Below are 20,973 nucleotides of genomic sequence, written 5' to 3' on the forward strand. Positions count from 1 at the left end.
CTCCGATATACAGTGACAACCAACCCCCCTCCCTGTGACAACCAACCCCACTCCCTGTCACATTCAACCCCACTCCCTGTGACAACCAACCCCACTCCCTGTGACAACCAACCCCGCCCCTATGACATCCAACCCCACCCCCTGTGACAACCAACCCCACTCCCTGTGACAACCAACCCCACCCCCTGTAACATACAACCCCACCCCCTGTGACAACCAACCCCACTCCCTGTGACATACAACCCCACTCCCTGTGACATCCAACCCCACTCCCTGTGACATCCAACCCCACTCCCTGTGACATCCAACTCCACCCCTTGTGACAACCCCACTCCCTGTGATGAGGTTGGTTGTCACACTTAGAATGTATTTCATGGCTTATAACTTCATATTAAAACATGATATCTGTAATGTGTTAATCTATAAACACTATGTTTGTGTTTAAATCCCATTGTTTTTAATTGGATGTTTATTTACAGATAATCCACAGATAGAGGCAGGTATAGAAATATTAAGGCTTTTAATAAAGCAAAACATTATCCATCAGTCAAGAAAACTTTCTGAAACATGAACTATAAAACTTTTGTAACTTATTTGAATGTGTACGTCTGTTTTTGAATAGTTTGTTTGTGAATAATGAGTAATCTGGTATAATTTTTGTCAGAATTGCAGGAATCACAGTTTTGACATAGGTAATTAGATTATCCATAAGGGATGCACTCTGTTTGCCCAATTCTTCCACAAAATGCACTTTAGCCATGTTTCTTCGAGTCACCTGTTAGAAAAGGACTCAACGCCCACAGTACTTTTCCCCTGCAGCTTCACCTGTTTGACGGCCTTCAGCATCACATCAGCAGGTATCTCCCCTCTCTTGGTCTTTCTTTAAAGATCCTCACAATTTTTTTGCCAACAAAAATGAAGCAAATTGTGACTATACTTTACAAAGCTTCCTGATATACTATGGGGCAACCCCCGTAATTTTGTGACAACCAGCCCCAGTTAAATGACAACCAGCCCCAGTTTAATGAGTTAAATGTTTAGCTAGCATATAGTGTGACAACCAACCCCAGTTTCCCCTACAAGTGGATGATAATTCATATTTATCCATTAATTTAAAGAAAGTGTGCATATTAATTAACATAAAAATGTATTAATGCAACATCAATGTTTTATATATTTTTTGTTGCAGATCAGTCATTAATGTCAACCAAGTCAGTGGTGAACATAGTCATTATTAGCATCCTTTCGGCAACGTCAATGTTAATTAGCCATACAAACTTTAACAATACATTACTATACAGATTCATATTCACGTCATTAAGTCTTTCACACCATTATAACTTGCTTTTTTATTGCTTTTTTTGGAACAGGTAATTACAGTTTTCATATTATTATTATTCAGACTGTCATTCTCTGTCGGGCATTGGTGCAGAACCGCTTTCTGTGAGTATCTGCAAAATGCTGTAAATGTTTTTTTCACAGACATTTTGGCTACCGAAGAAAACCTCTGTCTAGGTTCAAGGCTCCAGCATGCAACTACCTGAGGAGTGGCAGGGAATTCCCACTGGCTATGCAAATTGGCCAGTTTCACCTGGAAAGGAGATGCCTCGTTAACAAAGATATTCTGGTCTCACTACGTTGTGGTTAGTTTCAACTCCATTATTTTCACTTCTTTCGTAAAACCAACAGAAGGACGTCACCCTGCATGCGTCCTGACATGGGTCTTCCTGGGTAACAAGGAGATACTCCATCCTAAGTCTTTGCTCACATGTACAGTACTTAATAGGTTGAAAAGTGCAGAAAAGAGCCTCCATCAAATTGTTCTTTCTGCCACCAAGACCATCTATGGCGGGATAACCTGTAAGCAGGCCTAATAGGCTCTGTGCACAAGCGTATGGACGAACTTCCGCTTTAGCCAGATGTCGGCATATCATTTTCCGGTTTACTTAAGGCGATCACCCGCGTCGCCCAAAATTTCAGTTTTTAGTAGATGTCTCCAAGACCTGCCTAAAATAAGCATTAGTGATGTCCATCGAATTGTTGATGCCTGGTCCCCTGCTCCAACAAGCAAGCGGAACAAGGGATTCAAACTCTACGTATCGAGTTATCTGCACAACTACCAGCGTAAGTAGTTTACTGTGGTGTGCCGGCCGGCTATCGGCTAAGCTAGTTAGCGACGTGTTCCTTTTTAGTGTAGTATTAGGCAGGACAATAGAACGCATACAAATTCACCCTAGCCTCAAAAACAGCAAAAGAACGCTGGCTGAGCTGGAACGCTTAAACCTGCGTTACGTGGAAGTATATAAAAAAAAAAATCGCCTTTTCTGACTATTTCTAGTCTAGCGTTTGAAGTCATTGAATGGCGCAAGCCATATTTTATTCAAAAGAGGACATTCTCCTGATTAAAATGATGCCCCACTTGTACCTTGAAACTTAAATGAGTCACGTACATTATATTTCTTTTTTTCCCCCGTACAACAGCATCACTCATCTTGTTGTGAGTTTAGGTGTTGACTAATGCAGATGAGTATTAGTAAGTAAACCGGAAACTGTAATACCGACTTCTAGACAAAAACTGAAGTTCGTCACTATGCTGGTGCACAGAGTCTATAGGGCATGGGAATCGCAAGAAGGGGGTTTCGCTAGGGAAATCATGTTTTCCATCTTTGTGATGCAGTTGCACTTTCGTGAACAGCTAAGCCCAACAAAGTGGCACCCCCTGCCCAATATACTAATTCTCTGCATCCAAAAAAAGAAACATTTTATACTTTGAATTCTGAACTTGATGACCAACATATACAAATATTTAGTGGGACATAATCACCTGATTTATTTTTCAATAACTGACACATTTCAGGTTGTTCTTGAAGTAGTGGTGAGCTAGTTTTTCTTCTTCGTCCTTTTGTAGTTGCTGCCGAAACTGTGAATACTTTTCATTGTCCCTTCTGGGTTGGTGGCCGATGCTGGCATCATTACAGCTAGCAACCAGCAAACGGCCCAAGCCATCCATGAAGAACTCTAAAAGGACAAAGGGACAAGGAAACAGGAGAACCAAAGATTGTGACCAAGGATAAAGCAGTGGCTTAAGCATGACAATAATATTTATTGTGGATTAGAATGTTTAACATGAACATGTTCATAGGCATGCCTGAAAATTGCCTTCTTTAAAATCTTTATTAAAGGAACTAGGGAAGTCACCACATTGTCCCATAAACAATGACTGTTTTCTTTGTGAGGTCTTAGGAATTACGTAATGCTTCAACCCCCATTCTGTCACAGCTCTCTGAAGGAAGGGAGCAGTATAGATGTGAAGACGTCCTGATTGTAAATTCACAATATTCTATTAGCCAACCACTTGGATTTTGAATCGAAACCGTCAGACGGTGTTGAAAGACTCTTGTCCTGCTCTGAAGAGGTATACCTACACTGTTGCATTATGACCCTCCCTCTTGTCACTCAGAGCATAAACCGGGGTAACATAACCATGAACAGATAGAAAGATGCAGGCTAATTAATGAAAATGATACCCTTTAAAAATAATAGTTGACATTCATGTATTAGTTCATTTGAAATATTTCCTCTGCAATCTTCATCATCACAATCATTTTAGGTTGGTGTTTGGGTTTCAATACCAATATTGATGTTTGACTTTCAAAACCAATATTGAGGTTTGGTTTTCAATACCAATATCTATATTCCCAGGGTCTATAGTTAGTTAAAATGTTTATTGTAGATAGCTGATCTGTGGAGCATCTAGAGAAATACTTAAAGTTGCATTAGGTCGGATTCTTTCAGGAAGAAAAACTGAGGTTTTGTCCCAAATAAACATGTTGTGTAAGCTAATTAGGCCCTCTAAGAGTTGTTTAGAAACACAGACAGTTGTACCAGTGGAATGTCAATTTATAATTATTGGAGCATGCTGCTACCTTCGAGTAGCAAAAGCTATAGTTGTGTTCATAAGTTTGCATACCCTGGAAGAAATAGTGACATTGATATTGAAAATATGTCTGATCATGCAAAAAAACCCTGTCTTTTAGTCAAGGATATTGATCATATAAAGACATTTATTATCACATAGTTGTTTGGCTCCTTTTTAAATCATAATGATAACAGAAATCACCCAAATGGCCCTGATCAAAAGTTTACATCCCTTTGAACGTTTGGCCTTGTTACAGACACACAAGGTGACACACACAGGTGAAAATAGATGAAAATTCAGGGATCTCTTGATACAAAGCCAAGGTCAGGTAGATCAAGGCAGATTTCAGCCAAAACTGCCAGGAAAATTGTTTGGGATACAGAGAAAAACCCACAGGTAACCTCAGGAGAAATACAGGCTGCACTGGAAATGTGGTTGTTTCAAGGAGTACAATACGACAATACTTGAACAAAAATGAGCTGCATGGCCGAGTTGCCAGAAAGAAGCCTTTACTGTGCCAATGCCACAAAAAAAGCCTGGTCACAATATGCCCACCTTGACACACCTCACAACTTCTGGCACACTGTAATTTGGAGTGACGAGACCAAAATAGAGCTTTATGGTCACAACCATAAGCACTATGTTTGGAGAGGGGTCAACAAGGTCTATAATGAAAAGAAAACCATCCCCACTGTGAAGCATGGTGGTGGCTCACTGATGTTTTGGGGGTGTGTGAGCTCTAAAGGCATGGGGAATCTTGTGAAAAATGATAGCAAGATGAATGCAGTATATTAATCAGAAAATACTGGCAGACAATTTGTATTCTTCTGCATGAAAGCTGCAAATGGGACGCTCTTGGACTTTCCAGCACGATAATGACCCTAAGCACAAGGCCAAGTTGACCCTCCAGCAGAAAAAGGTGAAGGTTCTGGAGTGGCCATCACAGTTTCCTGAACTTAATATCATGCGTGCGGTTCATGCAAGACGACCAAAGACTTTGCATTTTGGAAGCATTTTGCCAAGACGAATGGGCAGCTATACCACCTGCAAGAATTCGGGGGCCTCATAGACAACTATTACAAAAGACTGCACGCTGTCATTGATGCTAAAGGGGGCAACACACAGTATTAAGAACTAAGGGTATGCAGACTTTTGAACAGGGGTCAGTTACTTTTTTTCTTTGTTGCCATGTTTTGTTTTATGATTGTGCCATTCTGTTATGACCAACAGTTGAATGTGAATCCAATAGGAAATAAGTATGTGTTTTGCCTGCTCACTCAAGTTCTCTTTACAAATGGTACATATATTACCAATTCTCCAAGGGTATGCAATCTTTTGAGCTCAACTGTAAGAAGAACGGCAAACTCTGAATTATGGCTTTTTTTCTATTTATCATATTATTATTCAGACCATCATTCTCTATCGGGCATTGGTGCAGAACCGCTTTCTGACCTGTGAGTAATTGCAAAATGCTGTAATAGTTTTTTTTACAGAAAAACTCCCACCTAGTGCAGCTTTAAGGGACTCTCAAAATAATGTGTTACCGTTTTCCTTGACAGAAATTGACAAACGAAGCATACATTTGCAAATATCCCACCTGTATGCGCCACCCTCTTCAGCAATGGGTCAAAACCCACACTGAGCACAGTGTCCGTGCGACCCAGGAAAAAGTTGACTACTCCATTCGTGAAGAAGCAGGTGGGGAACCCAGGGACAGGCTGGTGCTTCACCCCAATGTGCCTGCTCAGACAACCCCCCTCCTCAACGTCTCCGTCCTCGTACACCAGGGAGAAGCAGGGATAACTGGTGCTCTCCACGTAGCCTCCCACCTGGTTACAAAGGCAGTTAACAGCACAGGTCCACATCTAGTAGTAGCAGCGACAGTGGCAGTTGTGGTATAAGTTCTTGTTTAATTGGATAGCGTCAAATTAATACATCAATCTTTATTTTTACTTTGAGTCTATCCACAGTGAATAGACGTGGTAGATTGCATTAAGCTATGATTGCACTGTTCCAAACGCACAGGGGAGCTAGAACGCTGAAAGTGCTAGTCGTTTTCAAAAATCTTTTCTAACGACAGTAGCACACAATCGGCACAATGTTCTCCAAACATAACAGGTTGAATTTAAAAGCAAATTGTTTTTAGTTGCATCTTCATCACAGTTATAATTACGAAAAGTTTTTTATAAATAAATCCACAAGCCTTCAGAAAAGTAAATAAAATGTGTTTAAACACTTGAATTATCTTAAGAAATAATAAAATACCAAGGACTGCTATTTGTTTAGATCATGGTTTGAAGTAAAGTATGGTAGAAAACCACATCTTATTACAATTTGTGAATTGACTAACTGGCAGTAGGCTATTGGCTACTGTATACACTTAACAGGTCAGGTGAGAACGAGAAAATGACAGAACAGTTAACAAATACAGTACCTATTTATTCAGAGAACGAAAATACTACCTTTCAAGTACAATCTTTTTTTTATTTTGATCTTATTTTGACGATGTTGAAGGTAAAATAGGTGACATTATCAACTAGAATTTTGACACACCATTTGTCAATTTCATTGAACATGTGGTAGGCTATGTTGGATATTTTCTCCTAATGATAAATTTTATTTTATGAATTCGATTTGATGACAAAAATAATTGTGTTGTTGTCCTTTGTAGAATATGTTACAGTATGTTCTTAACTATGTTAAATTGGCAACCCGTTTTATATACAAAACAAAATGTTATATCTCTGCTGAGAACTACCTGGAGGTCAAGGACCACACAGTTGTAGGCCTGAGGGGTGGTAGATGGGAGGAGAGCCCTGCCCCATCTGTGCTTACAGTCAGTTTCGTGCGAACCTGCCTTGCTACCGCCTGCCGGTGTTGCTACCACCTGCCTGCCTCGCTACTGCCTGCCTGCCTGCCTCGCTACCACCTGCCTCCCTCGCTACCACCTCGCTACCGCCTGCCTGCCTCGGTACCGCCTGCCTCCCTCGCTACCACCTGCCTCCTTCGCTACCGCCTCGGTACCGCCTGCCTCCCTCACTACCGCCTGCCTCCCTCGCTACCGCCTGCCTCCCTCGCTACAACCTCGCTACAGCCTGCCTGCCTCGCTACCGCCTGCCTGCCTGGCTACCACCTGCCTGCCTGGCTACCGCCAGCCTGCCTGGCTAGATTTATCTATGAATAATTTCCCTTAGCCTACTTCGTCAAATTCATTTGTTGGGGAAATAATTTTCTTATTTAAAAAAAATAATTATTTATTGAAAGAAAGTCTTCAGTAAATATTTGTGCAGAAGAGCATCAATGAAGCAACATTTAGCCTAATGTTCACTTAGTTATAGTCTACAATTAGCCTACATAAATGTCAATTTCATCATAATCGACAGCTATATTTCAAGTTAAATCATCGTATTTCGGTTTAAATCATTATGATTAACGAAAAGCAAGAGATCCATGTGTGTTGACCTTTAATTAAATATACATCCTCAGAAATGGCAGTTTTAACCAATGGTAGGCTATACATCTAAATTACCATGTTATGTCAGAGGGTGTGTAACAGTTGGAGTTTATGGACTCCAACGCAGCAGTAGGATTATAGTAGAGTATATTCTTCCCATTTGAATGTTTCATTGCGGCCATATAAAAACAGACACAGGCATGAATTAAAAGCAGTAAACACTACAACGTTTCAATAACAGCAGTTTTAGGCAGTTGCCGACATTCTCACAGATGCCCCCTGGTGGCCTCTCTTATTTTTTGGTTTGTTTTTGTCCGTGCCGCATGGCACTGCAACGTGCCAGGGTAGACCGCCCCGTTGGCGCTGGAATTAGGTGAGAGACATCTTTAACAGCGTAAAATGTTGTTGGATCAGACACTCACCACGTCTAGTTCTGGTGTGGCCTCCATCACCCCCACCAGACTCTCTATCTTGGTTTGATCTGTGAACAGGAAGTCGTCATCGACCCAGAGGAAGTACTTGGTGGTGACCTGGGAGACAGCTAGGTTCCTTCCAGCAAACCAGCCCTGTGAGTATACCAAACCATGAAAAACGTGAACCCACGGAAATGGAACGTCCTTCAAAATGAAGCAGATGTCAAAGATATGGACGGGTTCTGGTGACCGTTGCAAGAACAACAGGAATGCTCCTTTTTTTTCTAGATGTCACATTATCATACACAGTGGGGAACCATCAGGGCCCTCCACACCCTCAGAAGGGCCCTAAGGATGGATACAAATCTATAGCTCCGGAAAAAATGTATTGACCACTGCACCTCTTTCTTTCCAAAAAAGTTGAAAAGAAAGGTTTTGAGTGTGGAACAGAAGGTTTCAAATTAAGAAACCCCTGCAAATTGAATGCTTATGTTCCTCACTCAAAACTTTCCTTTTTAACATTTTTGGAAAGGAAAGAAAAAGGTGCAGTGGTCTATATACAGCTCTGCAAAAAATTAAGAGACCACTGCAAAATCATCAGTTTCTATGGTTTTATTATTCATTGGTATGTGTTTGAGTAAAATTAAGTTTTGTTTTATTCTTTAAACTACTGACAACGTTACTCCCAAATTCCAAATAAATGTAATTTAGTATACTTATTTGTAGAAAATAACAACTGGTCAAAATTAAAAAAAGGTCACCTACAAACAAACAAGATTTCTGGCTCTCACAGACCTGTAACTTCTTTAAGAGGCTCCTCTGTCCTCCACTCGTTACCTGTATTTATGGCACCTGTTTGAACTTGTTATCAGTATAAAAGACACCTGTCCACAACCTCAAACAGTCACACTCCAAACTCCACTATGGCCAAGACCAAAGAGCTGTCAAAGGACACCAAAAACTAAATTGTAGACCTGCACCAGGCTGGGAAGACTGAATCTGCAATAGGTAAGTAGCTTGGTGTGAAGAAATCAACTGTAGGACCAATTATAAGAAAATGGAAGACATACAAGACCGCTGATAATCTCCCTCGATCCGAGGCTCCATGCAAGATCTCACCCCGTGGGGTCAAAATTATCACAAGGATGGTGAGCAAAAATCCCAGAACTACACCGGGGGACCTAGTGAATGACCTGCAGAAAGCTGGGACCAAAGTAACAAAGGCTACCATCAGTAACACACTACGCCTCCAGGGACTCAAATCCTGTACAAGTCCAGGCCTGTCTGAGGTTTGCTAGAGAACATTTGGATGGTCCAGAAGAGGATTGGGAGAATGTCATATGGTCAGATGAAACCAAAATATAACTTTTTGGTAAAAACTCAACTCGTCGTGTTTGGAGGAGAAAGAATGCTGAGTTGCATCCAAAGAACACCATACCTACTGTGAAGCATGGGGGTGCAAACATCATGCTTTGGGTCTGTTTTTCTGCAAAGGGACCAGGACGACTGATCCGTGTAAAGGAAAGAATGAATGAGGCCATTTATTGTGAGATTTTGAGTGAAAACCTCCTTCCATCAGCAAGGGCATTGAAGATGAAATGTGGCTGGGTCTTTCAGCATGACAATGATCCCAAACACACCGCCCAGGTAACGAAGGAGTGGCTTCGTAAGAAGCATTTCAAGGTCCTGGAGTGGCCTAGCCAGTCACCAGATCTCAAGCCCATAGAACATTTTTGGAGGGAGTTGAAAGTCTGTGTTGCCCAGCGACAGCCCCAAAACATCACTGCTCTAGAGGAGATCTGCATGGAGGAATGGGCCAAAATACCAGCAACAGTGTGTGAAAACCTTGTGAAGACTTACAGAAAACGTTTGACCTCTGTCATTGCCAACAAAGGGTATATAACAAGGTATTGAGATTAACTTTTGTTATTGACCAAATACTTATTTTCCACCATAATTTACCAATTAATCCATAAAAAATCCTACAATGTGATTTATTTTTCTCATTTTGTCTCTCATAGTTGAAGTGTACCTATGATGAAAATTACAGGCCTCTCTCATCTTTTTAAGTGGGAGAACTTGCACAATTGGTGGCTGACTAAATACTTTTTTGCCCCACTGTATACGTCACTAATTCAGAGCCAACAGCGAGCCATATCTTGTTTTCTTGAGCCTAGCTAGCTGGCTAGCTTTTTGCAGTGAGTGTATGTAAGGGTGACGATGGCCCGGCTGTCAGCCCTAGCTCTTATCTCAATCAAAAAATATTGAGATTCTTTCGGATATAAAATCTAAAGACAAGCTACAAGAACCTGCCATTATCCATTTCATTAAGAAGGCCAGGAGAATGGACTTTTTAAATGATAATCATAAAGGTGAGTGGATATTTAGTTTTTCATCTACAGCTTGCTTTTTGTTGCATTTTGAATACATACATACATACATACATACATACATACATCTTCTTCCGCTTCATCCGGGGCTGGGTCGCGGGGGCAGCAGTCTAAGCAGGGATGCCCAGACTTCCCTCTCCCCAGACACTTCCTCCAGCTCTTCCGGGGGGACACCGAGGCGTTCCCAGGCCAGCCGGGAGACATAGTCCCTCCAGCGTGTCCTAGGTCTTCCCCGGGGTCTCCTCCCGGTGGGACGGGACCGGAACACCTTCCCAGGAAGGCGTTCGGGAGGCATCCGAAACAGATGCCCAAGCCACCTCAGCTGACCCCTCTCGATGTGGAGGAGCAGCGGCTCTACTCTGAGCTCCTCCCGGGTGACCGAGCTTCTCACCCTATTTCTAAGGGAACGCCCAGCCACCCTGCGGAGAAAGCTCATTTCGGCCGCCTGTATCCGGGATCTTGTCCTTTCGGTCATGACCCAAAGCTCATGACCATAGGTGAGAGTAGGAACGTAGATTGACCGGTAAATCGAGAGCTTCGCCTTGCGGCTCAGCTCTTTCTTCACCACGACAGACCGATACATCGACCGCATTACTGCAGAAGCTGCACCGATCCGTCTGTCAATCTCCCGTTCCATCCTTCCCTCACTCGTGAACAAGACCCCTAGATACTTAAACTCCTCCACTTGAGGCAGGCACTCTCCACCAACCTGAAGTGAGCAGGCCACCCTTTTCCGACTGAGGACCATGGCCTCGGATTTGGAGGTACTGATTCTCATCCCCACCGCTTCACACTCGGCTGCAAACCGTCCCAGCGCATGCTGAAGGTCCTGGTTTGAAGAAGCCAACACGACAACATCATCCGCAAAGAGCAGAGACGAAATCGTGTGGTCCCCGAACCTGACACCCTCCGGCCCCTGGCTGCGCCTAGAAATTCTGTCCATAAAAATTATGAACAGCACCGGTGACAAAGGGCAGCCCTGCCGGAGTCCAACATGCACTGGGAACAAGTCTGACTTACTGCCGGCAATGCGGACCAAGCTCCTGCTTCGGTCGTACAGGGACCTGACAGCCCTTAGCAAAGGACCCAGGACCCCATATTCCCGAAGCACTCTCCACAGGATGCCGCGAGGGACACAGTCGAATGCCTTCTCCAAATCCACAAAACACATGTGGATTGGTTGGGCAAACTCCCATGAACCCTCCAACACCCCGTAGAGGGTATAGAGCTGGTCCAGTGTTCCACGGCCCGGACGAAAACCAGACTGTTCCTCCTGAATCCGAGGTTCTACTATCGGCCGTATTCTCCTCTCCAGAACCCTGGCATAGACTTTCCCGGGGAGGCTGAGAAGTGTGATCCCCCTGTAGTTGGAACACACCCTCCGGTCCCCCTTCTTAAAAAGAGGGACCACCACCCCGGTCTGCCATCCCAAAGGCACTGTCCCCGACCGCCACGCGATGTTGCACAGGCGTGTCAACCAAGACAGCCCCACAACATCCAGAGACTTGAGGTACTCAGGGCGGATCTCATCCACCCCCGGTGCCTTGCCACCGAGGAGTTTCTTGACCACCTCGGTGACTTCAGCCCGGGTGATGGACGAGTCCACCTCTGAGCCCTCATCCTCTGCTTCCTCAATGGAAGATGTGACGGCGGGATTGAGGAGATCCTCGAAGTACTCCTTCCACCGCCCGACGACATCCCCAGTTGAGGTCAACAGCTGCCCACCTCTACTGTAAACAGCGTTGGTAGGGCACTGTTTCCCTCTCCTGAGGCGCCGGACGGTTTGCCAGAATCTCTTCGAGGCCAGCCGATAGTCCTTCTCCATGGCCTCACTGAACTCCTCCCAGGCCCGAGTTTTTGCCTCCACAACCACCCGGGCTGCAGTCCGCTTGGCCAGTCGGTACCCGTCAGCTGCCTCAGGAGTCCCACAAGCCAACCAGGCCTGATAGCACTCCTTCTTCAGCTTGACGGCATCCCTTACTTCCGGTGTCCACCACCGGGTTCGGGGATTGCCGCCTCGACAGGCACCGGAGACCTTACGTCCACAGCTCCGAACGGCCGCTTCGACAATGGCGGTGGAGAACATGGTCCACTCGGACTCAATATCTCCAGCCTCCCTCGGGATCCAGTCGAAGCTCTGTCGGAGGTGGGAGTTAAAGATCTCTCTGACAGGAGACTCGGCCAGACGTTCCCAGCAGACCCTTACAGTACGCTTGGGCCTGCCGAGTCTGTCCAGCTTCCTCCCCCGCCATCGGATCCAACTCACCACCAGGTGGTGATCAGTTGACAGCTCCGCCCCTCTCTTCACCCGAGTGTCCAAGACATACGGCCGCAGGTCAGATGAAACGACAACAAAGTCGATCATCGACCTGCGGCCTAGGGTGTCCTGGTGCCATGTGCACTGATGGACACCCTTATGCTTGAACATGGTGTTCGTTATGGACAAACTGTGACTAGCACAGAAGTCCAATAACTGAACACCACTCGGGTTCAGATCAGGGGGGCCGTTCCTCCCAATCACACCCCTCCAGGTGTCACTGTCGTTGCCCACGTGGGCGTTGAAGTCCCCCAGTAGAACGATAGAGTCCCCAGTTGGAGCACTTTCCAGCACCCCTCCCAGAGACTCCAAGAAGGTCGGGTACTCTGCACTGCCGTTCGGCCCATAGGCACAAACAACAGTGAGAGCCCTATCCCCGACCCGAAGGCGCAGGGAAACGACCCTCTCGTTCACCGGGGTAAACTCCAACACATGGCGGCAGAGCTGGGGAGCTATAAGCAAACCCACACCAGCCCGCCGCCTCTCACCATGGGCAACTCCAGAGTGGTGAAGAGTCCATCCTCTCTCAAGGAGTGTGGTTCCAGAGCCCAAGCCGTGCGTAGAGGTGATTCCGACTACCTCCAGTCGGAACCTCTCGACCTCACGCACTATCTCAGGCTCCTTCCCCGCCAGCGAGGTGACGTTCCACGTCCCTAGAGCTAGTTTCCGTGTCCAGGGATCGGGTTGCCTAGGCCCCTGCCTTCGACTGCCGCCCGATCCTCTACGCACCGACCCCTTATGGTCCCTCCTGTGGGTGGTGAGCCCACGGGAAGGCGGCCCCACGTCGCTCCTTCGGGCTATGCCCGGCCGGGCCCCATGGGGAAAGGCCCGGCCACCAGGCGGTCGCGTGCGAGCCCCAACCCCGGGCCTGGCTCCAGGGTGGGGCCCCGGCTGCGCCATACCGGGCGACGTCACGGAACTCAAATAATTTTTCATCATTAAGGGGTGTTTTGAACCGCTCTTAGTCTGACCCGTCGCCTAGGACCTGTTTGCCTTGGGAGACCCTACCAGGGGCATATAGCCCCAGACAACATAGCTCCTAGGGTCACTCGGGTACTCAAACCCCTCCACCACGTTAAGGTGGCAGTTCATGGAGGAGGCATTTTGAATACAAGGTGTGAAATGTTATTTCAACTTTAAATCACTGGTTGTGTGGTAAAAACAAAGGTAATTACGTTGCAATAGGAAGTACTGGGTACATGACATTTCTTGTGGTGCTATTTTTGGTGTTGCATGCTGGACATCGAATACAGTGGGAGTTTTTCTCTCTGGTCGCATACAGTCCGTGGTTTTGAACTGTTTTGTGACTGTTTTGACAAATGTTTCTTTGAAACAACACCAATGTGGTTCCTGCTATTTACATCCGTTGTGTAGTCTATGTTTGCTGCTTCTGAGCCACAACCGAGGCATGTCTTAGGACCATTTGACTCTGTCACCAAAGTATTGCTTGTCCTACATAGGTCTACAAATGAAAGGTCCCAAGTCATGCTCTGTATACACAGGCATCCGAGTTATCTATCTGTATGTATAACATTAGATCTTTTTCCTCTACTGAGGGCCTAGCTCCAATAGTCATGGTTCGCCACTGATCATACTGCTCATCCGCTCATAATGGTTGACAAGATTATACTTTGTAATGGCAGTCAGATGGAGGAAGAGCACACTCACAATCTTTAACAAATAACAGTTTGTAATAAACGTTTCTACCGAATCCAATACGACCCACTCTGATTTAAAAATACCCATCATGAATGTGAAAAACATTTGATAAACTTGCATGCCTGGTCTTCTCCAAGCTTTGACAAAGGGGTTTGTTTGTTTTAACTCTACATTTGATAAATAACATTCAGATGGATTCACTTGAATGACAGACACTTAAACTTAAGTACAATCTTACTTTCTGCTCCCTTCTACACAGTTGTTGAAGTATCCCAGCTAAATTTATATTTAATATCCCATTTGAAGTGTTAAATTTGGCTATTACTTAGTACCTGGGCTGGGGGCATGAAGTACTGCTCAATGTTGGAGCCTTTCACTTTCTCTGGCTCCAGGCTGTCATCAGCAATTATAATTTTGATTTCTTGGTAGTATTTTCTTATGCTGCTGATTAGGTTCTGCAGCTCAGGGTATCTCAGAAATGTCTTGGTGGCTATGGTCACCTGGGAGTTGATATCTGCAATGAGAGAACATCTCTGGTTCAATGTTGTTACTCACAAAACATTCACACCTGACCTTTTTATTCAATTAATAGAAATAAAACCCAGGGGGCCATTTTGTGGGTATCCACTGTTGTCCTTGATTAACTGAGACATTGGTTGTCTTTTAGAGATGTTTCTATCAGCAGATACTTGATAAATGCACAAGGTGTCAACTTTTTCCACATTCTACATAATAGACTATAGCTTTCGTGAAGGCGGTACTTCCTGCTTTTGCTCAATTTCAAGAAGGTTTGGTTTTACCAATATTTTGTAAACCTGTGTTTCCCCCAAAAAATATTACTAGTCAATATAATGTTATTATTGACTTGGAATAAAAAACTCCCCCTTAAGTTTGAGCCGAAAATAAGATCCATTGTGTTATTTGTTTTTTTTTGTCACTTCAATGCCATTACTTCACCTCAAGAAGTGGTGTGGAAACAGCTGAAAATACCACCAGGTACGGTCAGGGCAGAAATCTAAATAATTCAGAAGATTGGCACTGTTTCTAATTTGCCAAGAGTTCACATGTGTTTATTGTCCCCACGTGTGGTGAAGAAGATGGTGAGGAAGGCAACAAAGAATCCAAGGATTAGTTTCAGAACTGCACATGCGGAATCTTGGGCTTTCAAAATCAACTTTTAGACACCACCTCCACGTCAACAAGGTCATTGTAAGGTTCGCACAAAAGAAGCCCTTGGTGAGCCCAACCCACAAATTACCCATCCTGGCTACCAACACATGCACCTACCCACACTTAATAAACAATAAAATATATAGAATAAAACAACCAACCAACAAATAGCCTACAATAGCAAGTAAAAATAATAGCAAGACAGATATCTTAAAAAATAAAATAAAAATCAGATCAGATTATAACCAGATTATTTTGGCTAGCTTCTCAACCATGATTTTTGCCATTTCATTTTTCTATTACTCTCGCCAAAATGTTCCCCAAAATGTAATATTTATTTCAAACCAACTTTGAAGAATTGTTTGTTTCACAGCTGTTCAACATATGGTTGATTTACCCCTCCCAATTGCACTCTCAGAATATGGGTCCACTACAAAGGAATAGAGGCATCTCACCATCTCCTATGTCATATAAAACAGGCACAGATGGCTGCTGAATTATGATGGGAAAGACAGCCTGGTGGTGTTCAAACCTGAAAAGAGCTGGCGAAAGAACGGGAGAAGTCAGAATCATATTACCTCAGATCATATAGGGTGGAGGATATGGGCATTGTAGGAATCCTGTATCTATACCCTTACCCAGGTCTCCAGTTTTCATCCGGTACACAGTACTGGTGTATGCTATTTGTCCCAGAAGGTCATTGAGATTTGATAGACTGTCAGACTGGATGGTGATCTCTTTCCTCCCCTCTTTGTCCCTCTCCACAGGTCCCTCAATGGCCAGGACCCCACTGGACACACTCAGGCTCACCTACACATATATCTGACACTGTAGCATTTTCATAGACGGAGGTCAAAGGTTGAGAAGCAGACCTTATCTGCTTTATCTGTGGGAGTGAGGCGATAGTGCTGTTTTTGATTGGATGTGGTTCTTTAACGTGATCATATAGTTTCAAGCAATCTATTTGGAAGAAAAATGTTCTGCTTTGCCCATTCAAAAAGCAAATGGAAAAGAATGAGCAGGAAATAGAAGATATGACAGGTAAAAATCAAGAGCAGACAGTTTTTGCATTACAGCCACCAGAGGAAACCAGATAACAGTAAACAATAATGACAAACATGAATTTTCTTTGTGTCCGGTTTGTCTGTTCACTCACCATAGCCATAACACACTGTACACAAAATTGTGTTTGTCAGCAAATATCCTTATTGTAAAGTCTTACCAAAGATTTAAATCAAACACCAACAGTTTTTACAACACTAAGCTGTTGATCAATCAGATCAATCAGCTTGGAAAAGATGCTGATGTCATTTGTAAAAAAGACAGAAGAAGTTCTAGAGTCACTTGCCGTAAACCCAGCCTAAAACCGTCAAACCTGTTATCTGAACATTTTTAACTGACCTTGTAGTTTTGTCTGCTTTCCGCATGCAGAGCTAAACCTGAAATCATATTTTTATAGAACTCAAATACAGTTGCTAAGCTATGTTCCTCACTGATAATATGATTTAAGTTTAGGTATGGAAGAACCAACCAAGGTTCTTGCATACCTGGTATCAGTGTCGTCTGGAGAGGGACAACGGTGAACCCCTGGATGGGATATTGAAGAGGCGTGTTGGATGGGGCCAAAATTAGCCTGTTCAAACTGGAGTTTATCCTGGGAAATTCAAGTGGCAACATTAACATTTATACAGCACATCACTTCTTGAAAATGTAACAATATGAATTATGGAAAAGGCATTATACCAACCTGATTTGATGCTTTCTGTATTCTGCAGCTCTTCGTTTGACTATTTCATCAAACTGGCCCTTGGGAAGGTGATCTTTTAGATTGTACACTATGTTTCCCTGACAAGTGCATGGGGATTTTCGACGACTGACGACTTGATGGGTTCTATTCGATAAGGAGATGTGGGGGAAAAATCTCTAAGTACCTATACTGGCAAAACATTTTTCAAATAGTTTCCTTCGTACAAAATAATCGATCAGGTTCATTTCTGAAGTTTTGAAACGGACTATAATATTTTGTAAGTCGTACAGAACTTTCAATGACATCTATATTGGCCAATTCAACTTAAAAACAGGAGAGTTGTAGCTCTGCTTTTTCAAATGTCTATGCCGCATGGGTATTCGATTCTTGTCTTTCAAGCCAGTTCCACTCCATGTTTTCATTGCAACCCTCTAATCAGGGACTGACTCAGGCTTAAGACACCAGGTGGGTCCAATTAATGATGAGGTAGAACAGAAAACCAGCAGGCTCCGGCCCTCGTAGGGTAAGATTTGAATACCCCTAGTCTATGGGATTCAAGGCTTTACAATGATTGATATAAATCTTCAAATCAGAATTTAGGAGAAAAAAAAGCAGCTGCTCATGAAGAAAATGTACCTTGTTTGTTGAAGGATGGGCGTCTCCTCTGTTTGGCAGTGGTTGTACAGATAGTAGCAGTTCAGTAATACTGACAGGCAGAGAAAGGCAAATATAACTCCCCGGATGCGTCCCATCTTTTGAAAATGATGCATAGGCAAATACAAAATCAGTAGTTAGGTGTGGCAGCTGAAAGCTAGAACAACTTTATGAATCCTTATTGTTGTGGCTATACAAAGTTGCAGGACAAGGCCCTGCATGATTATCTGTCTCTCACCAACTTGTCAGTCCTTCCTGAAACATCTTTAACAAAGCACAGAACCCAGATCAGGTCCTTAAAGTCATTTCACACACATTCATGTTCCTGTTGTACAGCAGCCTTTTACGAACGTCAATCAATTTGTTTTACAGGATGGTTGTACAATAGTTCCCCCTACTGGACATTACAAGTTGTTTAACCAGGGTTTCTGGCTCCAATGTGCATTATCCCCATTCCCCGCCTCTCCTAACCCTTCCAGTTAGAAAGGATTTAATTACTTCCCAGCCAATCGTTGATTAGCCATGTACCTGTCCCCAGAGCTGCACTGTTTTCAGGTGTTGATTTGTCAGCTGGCTTGATCTACGCCCATTCAGGGGTATAAAGGGTCTCCCCTTGGGATCATTTTTTATTCCTCCTGGGTTTTATCTATGAATGGGTTTTAGAAGTTTCAGACCCACTTTTATTCCTGCTGGCATTTTACTGCAACATCTACTGTACGGGTAGATCTACAGTAAGGAGTTATAATCTGTTTTATATTTATTTGGATAGCCAGTTCAGCCACGAAACTTGAATGGTAATTGATCAGAGACACATCAGCTGATGTCCGATTGCTCGTATCACAAGGTCAGATTCAATACATGTATTTAAACATCAGGTTACTCTGCCTGATGTCCTGATGGTCATACTACCATGCGGATCAAATCCACCCACCACCCCACTCCACTTGTTTGGTTCCGTTTCCTTTGTGGGTGGGCGCTACTCTGTACCTTGCTCATTGCCTATGGGAACTGCTTTTAATAATATTATAGTGATGTTATTGTTGGTAGTTTTGTATACAGGATCATGTGAGAGGAGCAGAACTTAATGCCAAGATATTGCATGTACAATGCGGTGCATAATGCTGTTCCATCTCTATATGCTACCTCTGGGCTACGTTCTACATAACAACAACATTAACTACCATAGCTATGCATATGATACTCAAATATACAGCTCTGGAAAAGATTTAGAGATCACTCCGAATTTTTCTTAAATCAGCATCTCTACATGTATGGCAGCCATTCCATTCCAATGTCTGTTAAATTCCAACACAGGCACACCTCATTTTACTTAAACCAAATCTAATTTAACGAGGAAAAGTATAAAAATCACTGCTGTGTTCATCACTATCCTCTTGCAATAGGACCAGCTGGATGGCAAAATCAGTGCAAGTAGTACCTCAAAGGTAATTTGAATAAAAATAATACAATTCAGCATGACAAAAGAGTTGGAAAAAAAAGCTTTTAGTGAGGAAAAGAAGGGTTCAATTCTGGGGGATACAGGGAGCGTCAGGTTGCTTCCATTCTGAAAATTTCAAAGACGGCGGTTCGTAAGAACAAGGTCAAGCAACTGACATTGGGGACAACAAAATTACAGACTGGCAGAGGGCGAAAACCACTGTCCACTGACTGATATGACCGTCAACTTATTTGAATGTGACTGAACAACTGCAGGATGACAACAAGTGACCTACAAAAAGAATGGCAAACAGGAGCTTGGGTGAAGTGCACAGAGAGGACGGTCCGAAACAGGCTCCTAGGGGCAGGACTGAAGCTAGATAAAGCTAGAAAAAAGCCCTTCATCAATGACAAGCAAAGAAGAGCCAGGCAGAAGTTTGCAAAAGACCATAAGGATTGGACCATTGAGGAATGGAATAAGGTCATCTTCTCTGTCAGCTTTGCCCAACACCTGGTTTTCTAATGTTTAGACAGAGACCTGGAGAGGCCTACAAGCCACAGTGTCTCGTACCCACACTGAAATTTGGTGGAAGATCTATGATGATCTGGGGATGCTTCAGCATGGCTGGAATCGAGAAAGATTTGTCTTTGTGAAGGACACATGAATCAAGCCAAGTACAAGGTTAGCCTGGAAGAACACCTGCTTCCTTCTGCTCTGTCAATGTTCCTAAACTCTGAGAAATGTTTTTTCCTGCAGGACAATGCTCCATGCTCCATTCTTTTTGTTTGGGAGAAATGTTGTCCGTAGTATATAGAATAAAACCAAAATGTTCATTTTACTCAAACACGGACCTATGAATAGTAAATCCAGAGAAACTGATAACTTTCCAGTGGTCTCTTAATTTTTTCAAGAGCTGTATATGGCTCTAATCGTCGCTCACACCAGGTCCCAATTCAGTCATTAGTATGTGTTTAAATGTTGCTCCTCTGCTCCCCTCATTTGTCTGTCATTGTTCCCTGTGATGGGAAATTGGCATGAGAAACTTAACACAACACAGATGTGCTGACTAACTCTGAAAGAAGGACCGTAGACAGGACGTGTTGCCTGTTACTGAAGGGCCCCACACATCCTGTCCATACATTCTGTCCATACCTCCTGCTAGGAGTTGCCCATGTGACTGACATAGGCTATATGGATAGGTCCATTGACCATAGGTTGGAACATACCATACTGTTACCAGACTAAGGGTCTGTTGTAGGATAAACCTTTCTTATTGGAGGGTATTGGAATGTGTAATGGTTGGTTGTGACCACTGGCCACCTCCTATGTATCCTTGCATAAAACACTGTGTTGCCTCTGTAATTATAGAGAGAGAGAGAAATGAGAAATGGAAGGAAAACATCATAGACTCACGCTGAATAAAGATGGCTCTCCCCTGACTTCTGGTTGCATTTATTTTGTTCATGGATCAAACTTCGACAAAATCTAACAGCATGGTGCCGTGAGCCGGACAGATGGATTTGCACTCTGAATGGTGAGTCAAACCACTCTAAAAGAACAAGTCAGTTCAATCAGCATGAGTATCCAGACGAACACATCTGGAACAATAAGAACCTAGAAATGAAAGAAATAAATTTTTTAGGCAATGGAAACCTGTGGTGAGGACATGCAAGACTTACGTTGACACTGAAAGAAGTGTTCTTAGTCTTAGTCCAGAGATTCCACAGAAGAAGATAAATCTTCGTTAAGTCATCTAGAAGTCCTTTCTAAATCTTCCTTGTTGTGATGGGAAGTACTTACTAGACTGAGTAG

General features: G+C 43.6%; 1 protein-coding gene across 3 annotated transcripts; it reads right to left on the reverse strand.

Moving 5' to 3' along the window:
- Positions 1 to 533: 533 nt before the first annotated feature.
- Positions 534 to 20,744, reverse strand: LOC105005742 (beta-1,4 N-acetylgalactosaminyltransferase 1). Of its 3 annotated transcripts, none has more exons than XM_020050573.3 (12): positions 20,575 to 20,744; positions 17,706 to 17,821; positions 17,070 to 17,122; positions 16,870 to 16,976; positions 16,724 to 16,761; positions 15,961 to 16,132; positions 15,778 to 15,864; positions 14,485 to 14,666; positions 7,796 to 7,939; positions 5,517 to 5,748; positions 2,825 to 3,018; positions 534 to 1,591 (listed from the first exon to the last, which is right to left on the reverse strand). In XM_020050573.3, the coding sequence occupies exons 1-11, from the start codon at positions 20,624 to 20,626 to the stop codon at positions 2,837 to 2,839; spliced, it is 1,365 nt and encodes a 454-aa protein (XP_019906132.2). In that variant the 5' UTR covers positions 20,627 to 20,744; the 3' UTR covers positions 534 to 1,591; positions 2,825 to 2,836. The 3 variants fall into 3 exon arrangements, with proteins under 3 accessions (XP_019906132.2, XP_019906131.2, XP_019906130.2); XM_020050572.3 differs by having other exon boundaries at positions 17,070 to 17,128; XM_020050571.3 differs by having other exon boundaries at positions 535 to 1,591; positions 17,070 to 17,213.
- Between the last annotated feature and the right edge of the window lie 229 nt (positions 20,745 to 20,973).

This window comes from Esox lucius, chromosome 11 (assembly GCF_011004845.1).
Source record: "Esox lucius isolate fEsoLuc1 chromosome 11, fEsoLuc1.pri, whole genome shotgun sequence".
NCBI classification, from domain to species: Eukaryota; Metazoa; Chordata; class Actinopteri; order Esociformes; family Esocidae; genus Esox; species Esox lucius.

Coding starts and splice junctions, on each gene's coding strand:
- LOC105005742 (XM_020050571.3), bottom strand. CDS start 20,613: ATGCAACCAGAAGTCAGGGGAGAGCCATCTTTATTCAGC. Junction 17,214..17,705: donor CCCATCCTTCAACAAACAAG/GTACATTTTCTT, acceptor CTTATCGAATAG/AACCCATCAAGTCGTCAGTC. Junction 16,133..16,723: donor AAAGCAGACAAAACTACAAG/GTCAGTTAAAAA, acceptor ATATATGTGTAG/GTGAGCCTGAGTGTGTCCAG.